We start from the raw sequence: 15,620 nt of genomic DNA, 5'->3' as shown, positions 1-15,620 counted from the left end.
AACTCCTGGCCTCAAGTGATCCACCTGTTTTGGCCTCCCAAAGTGCTGGGATTACAGGCATGAGCCGTCGCACCGGGCCAGATCCTGCTCCTCTTACCCCCTGTAGGGCCAATGTGGTCGGATCACAGTATCTTCCTTTCCTTTTCCATTTCCTGTTCTTTTGAGGTAGAATAAGGCCTTTTAAGTGGATTTTGATCCTCCATGTGTTTCTGATGTCCTCCTAAAAATCTGAATGAGAGTTTTCTGAGTACATGCCAAATTCTGAAGCTTGCTTATCCTCTCACTGACTCTTCTGTCAGTGTCTGAATCAACCTGTTTCCTGCAGCCACAACATTCTAGGTATAGGCCTTTCAAATTCTCCCCTTATGCTTTAACTTTGTGATAATTTCTATGATTTTTTTTTTCAGCCCAAGCTGACACATTCTCCCCATACAATCAGGTGTCCCTTCTTCATTATCTACCCATTGATGGATGCCTTCACCATACTGAGGCTCTGACTCAGAGCCTGGGTAATTGAAATCATGATCACTAACAATAATATTAGTCATAAAGCATAGATAACATGCATTAAGCACTAGCTTGTGCAGTGAAATGGGCCCTATACTATCCCCCATTTAAAAGATGAGGAAACCTGAAGAATACAGCATTTAAGTCATTTACCTAAGGTCACCCAGCCATTATAAGATGAAACCAGGACCTGAACTGAGTTAGTCTGGCTATCTTAACCCTTGAGGGTGAGATGGAGCAGGGACCCCACTTAGAAGCCTGCCAGCCCACATCCCTCACCCATGCATGGAAATAAAGGAAAATCTTGAGCTCCTTCAAGGGAAATTCCAGGTACCTAGCTAGCCCAGAGAATAAATAAGCCACTTGATAAGCAAGAAGGTAATAGTAACTTAAAGCAATAGCCAAGGAAATTAGAATCACAGGATGTTTGGTTCCCCTATAGAAACTAAAAATAACCTACTAATATATGTTCCTGAGTTGTTTTTCAGAAACCCGACCCCTGACCTAATGCCATTATCTGAGATCTCTGTGCCAGTGGATGGAAAATGCTGTCTTCCTCAGATGACCTCAGATAGTGGGGAACTCAGGACTGAACACTGACTGCTGTTCTTTGTTCTAAATTTCTTCCTGAGAGGCCTGAAGAAGGTCATGCCCATAGGCCAGAGCTCAATATTTCTGCTGATACCAAGTTTTTAGACAAATCTTAACCAATCACATATCAGAAAATTGTTGAATCCACCTATGGTCTTTGGCCCTCCCAACTTGAGATGTCCCCCTTTATAGGCCAAACCACTGTATGGCTTCCATGTGTTGATTTATGACTTTGCCTGTAATCTCTGCCTCCCTGCCTTTAAAAACCCTTCCATGTAAGTCATCAGGATGTTTAAGTCTTAGATTCTCCTTGTTTGACATCCTGCAATAAAGGCTTCACTTTCTCCCACTGCAAATCCTGTTGTCAGCATTTGGCTTTGCTGCACCAAATGGGCAGACCCAAGTTCAGTTGAGTAACAGGGGTGGAGAGGAAAGGTAGGCTTTAAGAAACTGCAAATGAGGCATATAAATGTATAGATTATGCCTTCAAAGTCCCTCTTTGACCCCAAACATGAGTAAAGCATAGAGAGGAACAGGATCTATTTCTGACTTTCAGACCCAGGCATCAACAATACAAAGGCCAAAGATTCCATGTATCAGGACTCAGTTTGTTTTGAAATGAGCCTGCCCCAGCTCCTGGAGAACTTCACGGCTTTAGAGTTGGAGCTCCAGGACAAGTATGCCCTGATTCTAAAAGTAAACCCATCCCTGATGAGGAAAGACTCTGTGCTGTCTGTGAGAGACTGCCCACTACACTGTTACTCCTCTTACAAGTCTGAAGTCCTGCCCAGGCTCCACCCTGGCTGTTTGCAGGTGAGAATCTCTCCATAGAGGAGCTTCCCTCTCTCTTCACGGTACTCTTAGTGTTTTGAGGAAACAATATCACCTCTTTGCCTGTTTAGAATAAACTGAGAAATAAATACTTGAATAAAAATCAGAACATCAGCCTTGTGGCCAGCAATGCTTGATTTGAAGGACCCAGCTCAGATCTCAAGTGAACATGGCCTTCCTAAAACATTTTTCCCTGAAGATCTATGCTTCAAGACAGAACTGCAATGAGAATCTCCACTTGCTTCATACCTAGTGAAGAGTGAAAGGTCCCAGAGCCCCAGAGATAGATGTCATGCGTAGGTGACCTTGGACCTCTTTGCTGGAAACCGATGGATATCAGACATGGGACATGCCACTAGTCTCAAGGAGAGGAGCCAGACAGAGGAAAGGAAAGCTTCCCAGACTATTGCCCTCTCCAAAAGAACTCAAGACCTGATCTTGTCTGATGCTGCTGGTATTGTTAACTGTGTCTTCCCCAGCATTCTGAGTCATCCCTTTAAGAGAGACATAAAGACACAAATACGAAAAAGTGCACCTGGGAGAGTCTGTGACAATCAGCAGAAATTGGTGGAGGTGGGGAGTGTGTTAGTCCGTTTTGCATTGCCATAAAGAATACCTGAGGCTGGGTAATTTATAAAGAAAAGAGGCTTAATTGGCTTCAGTCTTCAGTCTGTGCAGGAAGCATAGTGCTGGCATCTGCTTCTAGCAAGGGCCTGAGAAAGCTTACAATCATGGTGGAAGGCGAAGGCGTGCCAGTGTGTCACATGGCGAGAACAGGGACCAAAGAGGGAAGAGACAGATTACGGGGTCTTTTAAACAACCAGATCTTATATGACCAAACTGAGCGAACTCACTCATCACTAAGGGGATGGCACTAAATCACTCATGAGGGATCTGCCCCCATTATCCAAACATCTCCCACCAGGCCCCATCTCCAACATTGGGAACCATATTTCAACATGAGATTTTGAAGTGACAAACATCCAAACCATTTCAGGGGATCATTTCAAAGGGGAGTTGAAAGAGGATGAACCTGACTGGAAATTCATAGTACTACCTAAGTCCATCAGCCAACTTGCAAAGATTCCTAGGGAGCCTAATTGTGGCCAGAAAGGAGACAAACAGAATGCACCCCTCACACTGTATTTGAATAAATAGTGAGACTGAAAAGTACTAAAATGTAAAAGAAAATTATCTAAAGCATGCAAAAGATTTATGTCAAAAAATTTTAAAGATTAATCACAGGAAAATTTAGAAAACTTTAGACAGTAACTGCATTTAACTTTTAAGTAAATTGAAGAAAAGAGAATTAATGAAAAATAGTTGGAGAAAAACATACTAAATCTAAGAAAGAATTTAAGGCAACTCAAAAAGCATCACAGAATTTTCAATGGCATTAGAAAAAGTAAGGATCCCAATATGCAAAGCAGAAAATAAATCAGTAATATGGAAGAGAGATTTGAAAAAATAAAAGCTTAAAATATAAGGATGCAGGACATAGAAAAAAGTGACCTGAGGGATGATAAATAAGAAAACAAAAACCAATAGAAATTTCACCTAATGAAAATTGGCCAGCCTTAAGAAAGAAAATAGAACAAATTAAACAACAACTACAAACATGTCTTAGATTTCTTGAATCTTCAAATAGAAAGGATTTAAAAAGTTAAAGATAATTCTAATTTATAATGACCACATTCTAATGATGAGGGCAGAATGCTGAAAAATACTCCTGTATTCTTTAGTTAATACAATAAAGCACAATAAACTATGGTAGGTATATGGATAAAGGCAAATGAAAATATTGGCAGAACTATAGTTGGACACATGCTGTCTTTTTTAGGAGAGAAAGTCTGGCTCATTTGCTTTTAGACAGACATAAAGGCAACAGCTCTCAGCTTTGGCAGAATATTGGAATCACTTGAAGAGCTTTTAAAACATGGATGCTTGGGTCTCACCTCCAGGAAATCAGATTTAATTGGCCTGGGATGTAGCCTGGTGATTCCAAGCCATGAGTGGGACCCTCTGCTCTGCACTGGCCCTTGTGCTGATGAAAGCAGAGTGAAGAAAGAAGGGAAATACAGGACCCTCGGGGTGAGACAGCCATGTATGCAGGACAAAAAGACCTCAGAGCCAAAGTCAGGGAAATGTCAGGTGTAATCCCAGGAGGAACCTTTGGGATCTGCAGTCAGGCCTCAGGGCCACCACTAGGGCTTGGTGAACTCTTCACCGTGCACTTCATATGTCAGCATCCACCAGTCTGGGACATTAAGACTGAAGGCCACACCAACATAGATGGCATTAATCTCATCTGGCCGTCTAATCTAACCTAATATCTAATCTCACAAAGTCCCACATGTTCACATCTTCAATATCTCCCACCAAGGACTGGTTTGTATCAAAGCTCTCAGTGAAGGAATCCTGCTCCTGCCCCAGGATGATGCCTGCCTCTGTCCCCACAGTGTATCCCTTCTTCAGACTCCTCCTCATCATGGGCTTCCCATCCACCCAGAACACCACGATCCCTGAGGCGGACTCCAGTTTGCACAGAGGTACACAGTGCAGCAGAACTCTTAGGAGACTTGAAAACTATCCCACTTCCACCCATGGATGGGCTGTAGCCTCCGGTCTTTTCCTTAGAGAGGAGGATTCATTATCTAGTCCTCATGGCATAAGAAAAAAAGGCTATGTTCACAGGTCAGGTGCATATAGACATGGAGACACACAATAAAGGCCTTGAATGCCTTCTTCAGCTCTACAGTCAGGATGACAAAGGAATTGTCTGACTCTGGAAAAACACAAAACCCTTTTTGTTCACATCTGTAGAATAGAAAGCAGAGAGAGAAAAGGTCATCAGTTAAGCTCGTCAGGCCACAAAGATGTATTCCTCACAATGTACAGAGAGACTGGACTTAGAAACCACAGCCTGAATTCTGCCACAGACCACAACCTCTCACCCATGCTGGCCCTTTTCCCTAACTTGGCTTTGCACAGTCATATTTACAGGACAAGATCTCAGCCATCAGCGGAAGCAGTGCCTCCCTGTCTGACGGAAAGCACTGGGAGGCTGATGAAAACCAGGAAACATGGAATACTCCATGTTTAGAGAATAGGACACTCCATGTTCCCTCCCTACTATTGGTGTGCCTGGAATTTGGGTCACTCTCTTGAAAAAAAGTATCAGTGGCTGAGATTCTGGGTTTGCACATCTGAGATCCCTCTGTTTCAAGTCTGCCTCACCTCGACCTCATATGTGCAGCAGTCAGGATGTCTCAGCTGGTAAATGATTTTCCAAAATTGCCCCCTTGGAGCCATGAATCAAAGCTCTAAGAGCAAAGAAGGCAAGATAAATCACAAAATGAGAGATCAATATGGGTTATTTATCAGAGAATGCGTGATGCCTGCTGGTGCTCCAACAACTCTGTGTGGCATCGCCCGGTGAATTAGGACAGTCACATGTTGAGAATCCATTCTAGGGAAATGATGCAAAATATTGGGAGGGGGAACTTTTTTCACAAAGACAACCACTTAAAATTACTTACGATAGCAAACAGAAAAATGGGGCATGTTTAAGTAAACTGTATATGTCTACATCCACCAAACAGAATAGATAGCCATTTAAATGTTAGTGGTGAATTTTATACTATAACATGTAAATAAAAATGCTTTGGATAAAAGAAAAAATAACAGACTTGTATATACACTATTTTTAAAAGAAGTGACTATTTTAGAAAAAAAGTGTAAGGAATGCTTCCAAACAATATGTTCTTATTATAATAATAGAATTATAGAGGATTTTTTTCCTCACTAACTTTTCATAATGGAGTTGTATTGCTTCTAAAATGAAATGTGTGTGTTTGTGTGTGTGTGTGTGTGTGCGTGTGTAATTAAGAAGCAAGGGAAGAGGGAATGAAGATCCCATTTTATGAATAGGACACCCAGTTTCACTGTGGCTATTCGGCTTTATGCCCAGAATGCCTAAAACAGAATAATATCAGTTGGACATCCTGAGCCATATATACATTTAGGTACCAAAGTATTTCACAACATATTCATTCCCATATAAGACATCATTTCATGTAAAAAGAATCTGGAGCTTATTCATCATGATCTTATCATGAGTTTTCCCATTGATATCCAATGAGAAATTGATAATAGAGGCTGTTTCTCCATTGACTAGGAGAACCAACTAACATGTGGGTAGCATATTCTAAACACACAAGAAAAAAAGGACTATTACAAATGGTGGTACATTTCTGGACTGGTTTGTTTTTTAATGATGTATAGTTTTAAAATTTTTAATATCCTTTTACAAACTTTTTGCATCTATTTTTTTAATTATATGACTGGCTTAAAGTAATTGCTCCAAAAGCTTTTGTTCTCTCATTCTAACCATTTGCCCAATAAAAGGTACATGTATAATTTAAACAAAAATAAATCATATAGGTGAAAAGATTGGTACAAAGAAGGAAGAAGATGTTTTTCCAATACTAAATTGCCTTCTTGTTAGCATCTGTCTGGGCTCCTTAGGTAAGTTAAAGGAATGCAGTTACCAATGCCATAGGTGAACACTGGGAATTTTATTGATTTCATGGAGCCCACTACATTATAGAACTACCTCCAAAATGGATATGCTGTAAAGAAGGCCTAAAATTGAAAAAGAGAGGGAGAGGCAGAGAGAAATACAGATGGAGAGAGCAAGAGCTAAAGCAAAAGAAAGAAAAGCGCGAGAGAGAGAATGAAAGACCTTCGCACAAACCATTTTACAACCCACCCCTGGCTCCAACAACCTGCCAGTGCAGCTCTATAACTGCTTGCAGCATATCACAGAGCATTCAGTGAACTTTATCAGGAGAGAAGTGTAATAAGCTTGCAATGCAACCTTTACCCTTCCCTCAGATATGTTTGTTTGGGAAGCCTCTTCTCTCTTCCTCCTACATCTGTGATACTCTGATAAAAATACTGAAGGATTTCAGCTTTTCAAATATCTTGGCACTTTGGTTTCTCCACACTACAGAGATACAAAATATTAATTGGGGAAAAAGGAAAACACTCTAAAACAAATACAATATTTGTCATCACAGTGAGGCTTTACTGAATAAATAAGAACACACTAAATACAGGGCTGTTGCTTTATTTAATCCTAGAGCTATGACTTAAGACTCCAGTGCTGAAATGGAGTTTGGTATGCTCCCCTGACTCAAACTGAAACCACTATAACATAAGAAAATTAAGAAACAAGGCCATATCCGTCAGAAATAACCACATGAACGATCAGGGACCACAGCTGTGACTCTGCAATCTTTTCTAAACTATCACTCACCCTAGAAGAGTGGCACCTAGAAGAGTGGCTGTTGGAGACATGGCTGTACATTGTAATCACTAAGGAGGTTTAAAAATAATGATGCCTGAGTCTCATCACCAGATAATCAACATAATTATCTGGTTATGGCCTAAGCAACTGGATTTTTGAAACTCTCCAGGTGGTTCCAATATTCATAAGCAAAGTTGAGAATTGCTGGCCTAGAGAGTCCCTTGTATGACTCTATGTCTTTGGTGAATGCCACTATGATGTAAAGTTACATCTAAGGGTGTGCATGACGTTAGAAGAGACGGAGGTCAGAGAAGAACTTTGACAATATGGCACAATTGTATTCATGCTAAGGCTGAATAGGATTTCTGTGTGCAAGCCATTCTCCTAAGCACATAAGAACAAAATAAAAAGTAGGGTGATTGCCAGTGGACCTGCAATGGTAGCTAACACTGAATATACGGCATTCTGGAATGGCTTCCCCATAAGAAAAAACACACACATCCCCACACCCTCCGTCTTGCACTAGGGGTATAAGTGTAGGGTGTAAGCTTCTGTTGCATGTGGCAGTAGAATACAGTGGTTAGAAGAATAGAGCTGAGTAGCCAGACTGCCTAGGTTCAAATCCTAGCTCTGAGCAAGTTAATTAACCTCTCCAAACCTCAGTTTTCTCATCTGTAAAATAAGGACTATAAAATATTACATAACTCATAGGATTGTCATTAAACAAGCAAATATATGTAAAAGACTTACAACAGTACCTGGCACATGGTAAGAGCTCAGTAAGTGTAAGAAGTTTTTGTTTTTGTTTTTGTTTTGTTTTGTTTTAAGACTGTGTGTGATCTTCCCTCTGTGATTAAGCAATTATCTTCCTGGGGGCAGTGATGAGACGTTGGGAGATCACTTATCTGTGTGTATGAAGGGCATAGGACAGACGGGTCCACACTGAATGAGGCCTGAAAGAATGCACCAGAAGTAGGCTAAGGGGAAGACCTGGGTACAGATGCACTAGATGCTTCTTTAAAGTTGACCACCTGGCCAGGCCTGGAGGCTTACGCCTGTAATCCCAGCACTTTGGGAGGCCGAGGCGGGTGGATCACGAGGTCAGGAAATCGAGACCATCCTGGCTAACATGGTGAAACCCCATCTCTACTAAAAATACAAAAAAAAATTAGCCGGGCTCAGTGGCGGGCGTCTGTAGTCCCAACTACTCGGGAGGCTGAGGCAGGAGAATGGCCTGAACCCAGGAAGTGGAGCTTGCAGTGAGCTGAGATAGCGCCACTGCAGCCTGGCCTGCGCGAAACAGCACAGCGAGACTCCGTCTGAAAAAAAAAAAAGGTGACCACCTGCCTGCAAGCTTAGTGGGAGCCAGGCATGTCCCTGAGATAAGAAATCTGAGCTGTCAGGAAAACACTACAGTGATAGCTCTAAAAGCATGTGGTACAAAAGGGCTTGTGATCTTGCATATTCCTGAGCACTAACCCCAGAGAATCTACTCTAGGGGAACTGAGGTCAATGAATCTATACTCAAACACCCCAGAGGAAAATCATGCCTGTAATCAGCAGACTATAAGTGATCACTGGGCCAGGCAATCCAGGAAATTTGAGCTAAGAGTCTGCATTTTCAGAAGGAAAAGGCTAACAAGCCCGCTTAACCTACGTTCTAGTACAGGGGAAATGAAAAGATGCATAAATGAAATAGAGACAGGGAGCTGAAGAGAAGGAATCCAGGCAAGTACGACAACCCATCTGAGACTAGTGGGCAGTCGTCCTAGGATAAAACTACCTAGAAATCAAAGCAGTGCTTCTCTTTTCCATGGGATTCTAGTGATCAGAAATCTATACTTTGGAAATTTGATCTAGGTGGTGGTGGTGCTTAATCATCAAGAGTCATTTTCTTCCTTTGTCAATCTTTGCTTCCCTGGGGCACATCAAACTTGAGGATAGTGAAAGCATGGGGAGAATATCACAGATTTAACATTCTACTTACTTTGTCAGCTGGGACTCCAAATCCATTTCCATCAGATCCCAGCCTCACTTTTGAGGCAGCCTGTAGTCTCTCCTCCAGGGCCTGGATAGACCAGGTCTCATCACAGAGGTGGCTTCTCATCCACTCACCTGGCCTTACATGCAGCCCATTCTTAACAATGCTCTCTCCATGACCACCTCTTTTTGGAAAGTGTGCAAGGCTTGTTGCCTGGCCAGTGAGCTAACATTTTTTTCTGACACAGGGAGATTTTAGGTTTCTGATCTGCACATGACCATATCGCATCCCATGCTAATGCACTTACATTAGGGTCAGGCCTGGCCCTAACCCTTATACCAACATGGCTATTTTCAGTTCCAAAAAGAAAGTGTTCTATCAAGTAGCAGCCTCCATCATCTCTGATTCATACTATTGGTCTACTTTCTCTTATTTGGCCTGTAAATGCACTACAGTATCTCTTCAGGCACTGGGCCACCACTCCGCTTTCACCTCCTTTATATTATAGGTTTTATAGACCATTTGTCCCTATGTCTTTTTAACTCATTCCTTGAGGCCTGATTCTACTTCTGGAAAAATTGGATCCATGGTCCCTACTCTAACAGAAAACCAGTCCTGACAACATGGTTTTATTAGCATCAGCTAGAAGTGGCCATGGTGGATGCTTGATCTTACTCTCCACTTACTGCAAAAAAAAAAAAAAAAAAAAAAAAAAAAAAAAGCATTGCTTAGAACCAACATGCCCAAATCAGAATCATCTTCTTTGGCAGATGTCATCTAACATTTAATTGGATTACATAGAATAGCTCTATATGGTATGACAATTCACCAGTTACCTGGAAATACATTTTCCAACAAGTTTACATTGACGTACCTACCAGTAGGCTAAATTGCTTAAATTTAAACATCCTACTAATGCTTTCTTAAGATTTTTTAATGTTCTCTGAATGCAAATACCAGCTGTTAAAATTTTCCTGGCTCAAATTATTAAGGCCAGAGGCTGTCTACTAGACTATGTATAGTAAGATGCAAGCAATTGAATTCTGAAGAAAATATTAGCTCAACCTACATCCCTGGGGAGTTGGGATGGCCTTCTATAATTAAGACGTATCTGGATTATTTAACTAGAAAAGAGTGTCAATCCTCTCTTCTGCTTAGCTGAATGCGAGGATGGATGGATCTGCCCTAATTGGACAACAGAGAATATTTGCACTCTCATTTTTGTCTGAGAATGTATCCTTAGCTTCTATGCTTACAAATGGTTATCAAAAGTCAATTAGAGAAGTCAATATTCATAAATAATGGCTTCAAAGACTTGTTGTTCATCCTTCTAACATTCTAAACTTAATTCTTAGCAAATGAGAAGCTTCAACTGCTGCCAACCGAGACAAATTCTACCAAGTTGTATTTTTATGTATTTTATGAATCTACGTTTATGGATATAATACAAAATGGCTTAATAAGAATAATAGCAGAAAACTGTTTTAAAAGCTTACTATGTGCCAGGCACTGTAGTAAGTGCTTTGCTTGCATGATTTTCTTTGATTCTTATAGCAACCCTTTGAGCTAATTACTATTATTTCTCCTGCTTTGTAGGTAAGAAAACTAAGGCGTAAAGAGGTTATATCACCTAAGGTCACATAGCTAGTAAGTTGTAAAGCCAAGATTTGGACCTAGGCAGTCTGATTCCAGAACCTCTGTGCTTAACTAGTTTACCATATGCCTTCCCTAGGTAACCATTTGATATGCAGGAAGCCCCATAATTCATTCCTGGCTGTGGTCTTTGTGGAGTAACTTCTACTGGTCACTTAGTACTGAAAGACCATGTTGAAGGACACTTCTGGAGGAAGCCAGCGGCTGTCATCTTTGAGGGGTCTGTTTCTGCAAAGAACCTGAACCAGCTGGGGCAAGTGCATTCCAGTCACTGAACCTGGCAGTGGATCCATGGATCTCAATGATCTTTAGTTTTTGCTCCTCAAATTGGAATAATGATAGAATGAGAGTACTAAAACCCCCACAACTGGCCCTACATGAATGGCCAGCTATCTCAAAAGGGGACTATGCTTGTCAGAGGGAATCCCTTCCGGGGACTCTCGGACAGGTTAAAGTGCCACGCATATGTTGTGTAATGGGCAGTGTAAACTTACAGGGACTTGGTTTCAAAGGTCATTAGAGAAGTTAGTCACAACTTCTAAAGCAACCATCAGAAAACAGCTTGGACTCACTCAAGTAAACAGGGACTTTATTGGCTTATGGACCTGGGCAGTCCAGGTGGAGATCTGGTTCCAGACAAGGCTGATTCAGAGACTCCACATGGTCAAGGCTCTGTTATTTGTCAATCTCTTGGCTCCTCCACTTCCAGTTTGGCTTCTGTCCTCACAGTCTCTCTCCATGTGGCAAACAAGATGGCTACTGGTGGTCCCAGGTTTGGTTCACGTCCTCTCAGCTTGGAAATCCAGCAGCAAGAAGATGTCTCGCTCACAAAGTCCATAACTCAATCCTTGGGATGACTGTAGTTGGTCCTGCTAGGAACACATAACTATCCAACTATCCTCCAGATAGGGAGCTGGGGAGATGGGAAATGGGCTCCTCTGACAGGACACCTTGTGGTTCACGTCCACTCTTGTGGCCTGGATATATTGAAAATGTGGGGATGAAGAAAGAATTCACAGCCCCACAAGGTTCGTGTGGAAAAGGGGAGGAGTTTCCCAGAAGAGCATAAAATTAAGAAAGCACTGCGAGCAAACAAAAACCATTGTCATTTAAGTTCTTGGCAGTAACAACATATTTATACCTAGTGCTTCATTTTGCTCTGGAAAAAAGGCAGATCTGCTCTGCTGGGGCAATTCTAATGGCCTTTCCAGTGTGCTTTGAGAAAGTGGGGGGACTGCGTGGTATTGCTGGGCTTCCCATTTCAGGAGACCTGGGCCCAGCAGTTCTATGGCATGATGATGAGCACTCTGGACCCTAACCAGAGACCTGGCCATTGTCCTGATTCTGAGATTGAAGAGCCCTGTGAATGTGGACAATGCCCTCCTGCTTTCTGGGAGTCATGGGTGGGGAATTAAATAGAAGACCAGCGCTTCCTTCTCAGCTCTTGCCTTGTGAGTTTTTTATAACATCATTTCTCCTTTCTGGGTATTAGTTTTCTCATCTATGTCAGGTAAGAAATTATCTCCAAGATCTCCCCAACTTAAAAGGACATAAAATTGAAAACAAAACACCTCAAATTCTGATTCTTTTGGACAGTTTTCCAGCATAGTTAACAAGCTCCCAGACCAGACACTTTACCTCCATTCTCAGGTGCTAAGGAGGGTGGAGCAGGCCCGCAATGCATATAGGGGAACAAAGGCCCAGAGACAGAGACGTGGGAACCATGCAGTGTAAAAAACTTGGAGGTATCAGAGACAGAGACGTGGGGCCCGTGCGGTGTAAAAAACCAGGAGGTACCTTCAAGACCCACAGCTGGGCCTCAGGGCCACAGCTGGGGTTTGATGAACACTTCGCCTTGCACTTCATACTTCAGTGCCTGCCAGTTCAGGACATTAGGACTGAAGGGCCCGCCAAGATAGATGGTGTTAATCTGATCTGGTGACAGCACAAAGTCCCACATGTTCACATTTCCAATGTCTCCCACCAGGGACTGGCTTTCTTCAAAGTTCCCACCGAAGGAATCTTGCTCCTGCCCCAAGATGATGCTTGCTTCTGCCCCCACAGTGTATCCCTTCTTCAGACTCTTCCTCACCCTGGGCTTCCCATCTACCCAGAACTCCACGATCCCTGAGGCAGACTCCCAGCTTGTACAAATGTGTACTGGAGCTACTGTGACTTCACGAACCTCAAATAATATTTCAGACCCACCCACTGTAAAACTGTATCCTATATCCTTAGACCAAAATATGAGAATCTCATTATCTTGCCTCTTGGTAGCATAAGAGAAAATACTATACCCACGGGTGGAGGACAGTTCCGTGTAGATGTGGAGGCACACGGTGAAGGCTTTGAGAGGCTTCGTTAACTCCGGTTTGAGGGATACATAGGAAGTATCCGACTCTTTGGGAAACACAAAAGCCTTCCTCCACATGTCTGTGAGCCAGAAAAACAAACAAATGTGAGAGTTTTCTCAGATCACGAAGATCTATCCCCTCACTTACGTATAGAATTCAAGATTGAGAAACAGACTGACCCCTTCTCCAGTTACACAAAACACACACACACACACACACACACACACATACACACACACCATGAAGGATGCTCCACTGTTCTGTTCATACAGTCTTTTTTTTTTTGAGACTGTTCATACAGTCTTAGACCCCACCCCCATACCTCAGATCAAATCTCTCCCATAGGCTGGGGTGGCCCTTACCTGTCTGGCCAAAAGCATGAGAGAGGCTGGTCAAGACCAAGAAACCCAACAGCTTCTCCATGGTCACGCCCTGCTGCCAGTGATACAAGGACCTGAATTCACTCCTTTGGAAAAGATGTATTCGGCTGAAAGTTCAGGGACTAGAAGTCCCAGATCTCTTGCCTTAGAGCTACCCACTCCTGCCTGGATTTATATCCAAAGCAGTCAGGGAACTTGCGCCACTATGTAAATAATTTTCCAACATTGGTTATTGGGGCAAGTGTCAGAATTTTGGGAAGAGGGGAAGCAAAATTATTCCAGAACAGAAATCAATATGGGTTATTTATTACAAATACGACTACTGAATTACGAATTCTCTATGACAGGAAAAATGAAGAAATCTCCCAGGGCTCCACTTTGGCTATCTATCCTGCGCAAATAATGGGAAATGGTAACATATTAAATGAGTGGCCATCTGGGTGCACATGGTAGCTGCCTCTCCAACACCTACTTCAGCCCAAGTCATAGAGTTTGATGAAGGAAAGCTGACAGTTTCTGGAGATGGACATTATCACTAACCCCTTTCAGAATTTGCTTATTTACAGACTGGGAAATGAGGAAAACAAACCTGCTCTTCCCTGAGCCTCAATTTTCTCAGCCAATTGAGTATACTTATTAAGAGCTCTCTAGACATCTTGGCACTAAATGACGGCCCTGACAGTAAAAGTCCAGTGAAATGTGTGCCTGATCACAGACATAGCATTATACCAAAGTTTCTTCCAACATTTTTCTCTGAATATGTAAAGCTTCAGGCAGGAATCAGGATAATCTGATTCTACTCTTTCCTCTATTCACAAGATTCAAGTAATCCCTCCACACTGTCTGTCAATCTTACTACTGTTCCCTACTTAACTCACTCTTCAAAATGACTACTATACTCCTTCTCCTTGCTCCTCAAGTCCCCAAAATCTCATTCATTCTTTCACTCAGCTGATGAACTCACCTTTCATTGAGAAGTTAGAAGCAATCAGAAAAGAACCACCATATCCTTTGTAGCAGAGGCTTCTAGTCATTCGTTAACATCCATTCTCTACTTCTCATAAGAGAAGAATAACATTTTCAGTTGGGCACTTGGTCATCCCCTCAAACACCAAATTTCCAAGCCCCCACTGTAGCTTGCAGTGATGATGTGATTAAATTAAGGCCAATGAGATATGAACAGAGTACGGACAATTTCTAGGTTGTGCTCTTTTAAGAAATGTATGTGCTTTCCCCTCCCACTTCCCCCTTTTTCCCTTTGGCTAGTATTCAGTCATGATAGCAGGAGATGGAATAGTTCACTTTCAGGCCAGCAAGTATAAGCTGCATGTTGAGGTTGGCATGGCAACAAGATAGATGGAGCCTGGATAATTGAGTATGGAGCCACTGCATCAGCTCTAGACTGCCTACCTGAACATTTACTTAAAGGAGAAATATTCTCCTCTTTTGTTAAATCACTTTTAACTCAGTCTTTCTGTTCTTAACACCTAACTGATATCCTTATACACCCTCCTACAACCCAATGTACCAGCCTTTCTGTCTTCCTCTATTAAAAGGAATGAGCTCTCCCTGTGTTACATCTAAGGCCAACCCTTGCAATTCTTCAGTGGATCCCAGACCCTGTCGACCTTGCAAGGAATTTTGCTCCTATAGGTATCCTCTCTATTTTCTGTATTATTAATTTATTCATCTTTCCTTGATCATTTCTACAAAACCATATTATAATATATTTAATCTTTTAGAGAAAGAAGAAAGAAAAGAGAAAAAAGGAAGGATGGGAGGGAGAGAGGGAGGAAGGAAGGAAAAGTTTATGTGTGTTGACAACTTCTATTTTCCCGTCTCCTGTTCCCTCCTCAATCCATGGAAATCAGGCATTGGCCTTCACCACTCTAGCGAAGCCAACATAAACAAACACCTCTCTCATTAAATCTAATAATGAATTTTCTGTTCTTATTTTACCCAGCTTCTTGGCAACATTCAACACAGTTTATAACTTCCTCCTGAATTCTTTC

General features: G+C 42.0%; 1 protein-coding gene across 3 annotated transcripts; it reads right to left on the bottom strand.

Moving 5' to 3' along the window:
* Window positions 1-11,446: 11,446 nt before the first annotated feature.
* Window positions 11,447-13,755, bottom strand: CRP (C-reactive protein). 3 transcript variants are annotated; one of them, XM_012511608.1, is made up of 4 exons: window positions 13,591-13,755; window positions 13,172-13,307; window positions 12,672-12,772; window positions 11,450-11,731 (listed from the first exon to the last, which is right to left on the bottom strand). In XM_012511608.1, the coding sequence occupies exons 1-3, from the start codon at window positions 13,649-13,651 to the stop codon at window positions 12,694-12,696; spliced, it is 276 nt and encodes a 91-aa protein (XP_012367062.1). In that variant the 5' UTR covers window positions 13,652-13,755; the 3' UTR covers window positions 11,450-11,731; window positions 12,672-12,693. The 3 variants fall into 3 exon arrangements, with proteins under 3 accessions (XP_012367059.1, XP_003258733.1, XP_012367062.1); XM_012511605.2 differs by having other exon boundaries at window positions 11,447-11,956; window positions 12,672-13,307; XM_003258685.3 differs by having other exon boundaries at window positions 11,447-13,307.
* Between the last annotated feature and the right edge of the window lie 1,865 nt (window positions 13,756-15,620).

The sequence above is a fragment of the Nomascus leucogenys genome, chromosome 12 (genome assembly GCF_006542625.1).
Source record: "Nomascus leucogenys isolate Asia chromosome 12, Asia_NLE_v1, whole genome shotgun sequence".
In the NCBI taxonomy this organism is placed as follows: Eukaryota; Metazoa; Chordata; class Mammalia; order Primates; family Hylobatidae; genus Nomascus; species Nomascus leucogenys.
This window is presented reverse-complemented; position numbering and strand designations above follow the sequence as displayed.

Excerpts from the sequence above, each read along its gene's own strand:
- CRP (XM_003258685.3), bottom strand. The coding sequence starts at position 13,651 with ATGGAGAAGCTGTTGGGTTTCTTGGTCTTGACCAGCCTCTCTCATGCT. Across the intron at positions 13,308-13,590 it reads TCATGCTTTTGGCCAGACAG|ACATGTGGAGGAAGGCTTTT; the intron begins GTAAGGGCCACC and ends TCTGGCTCACAG.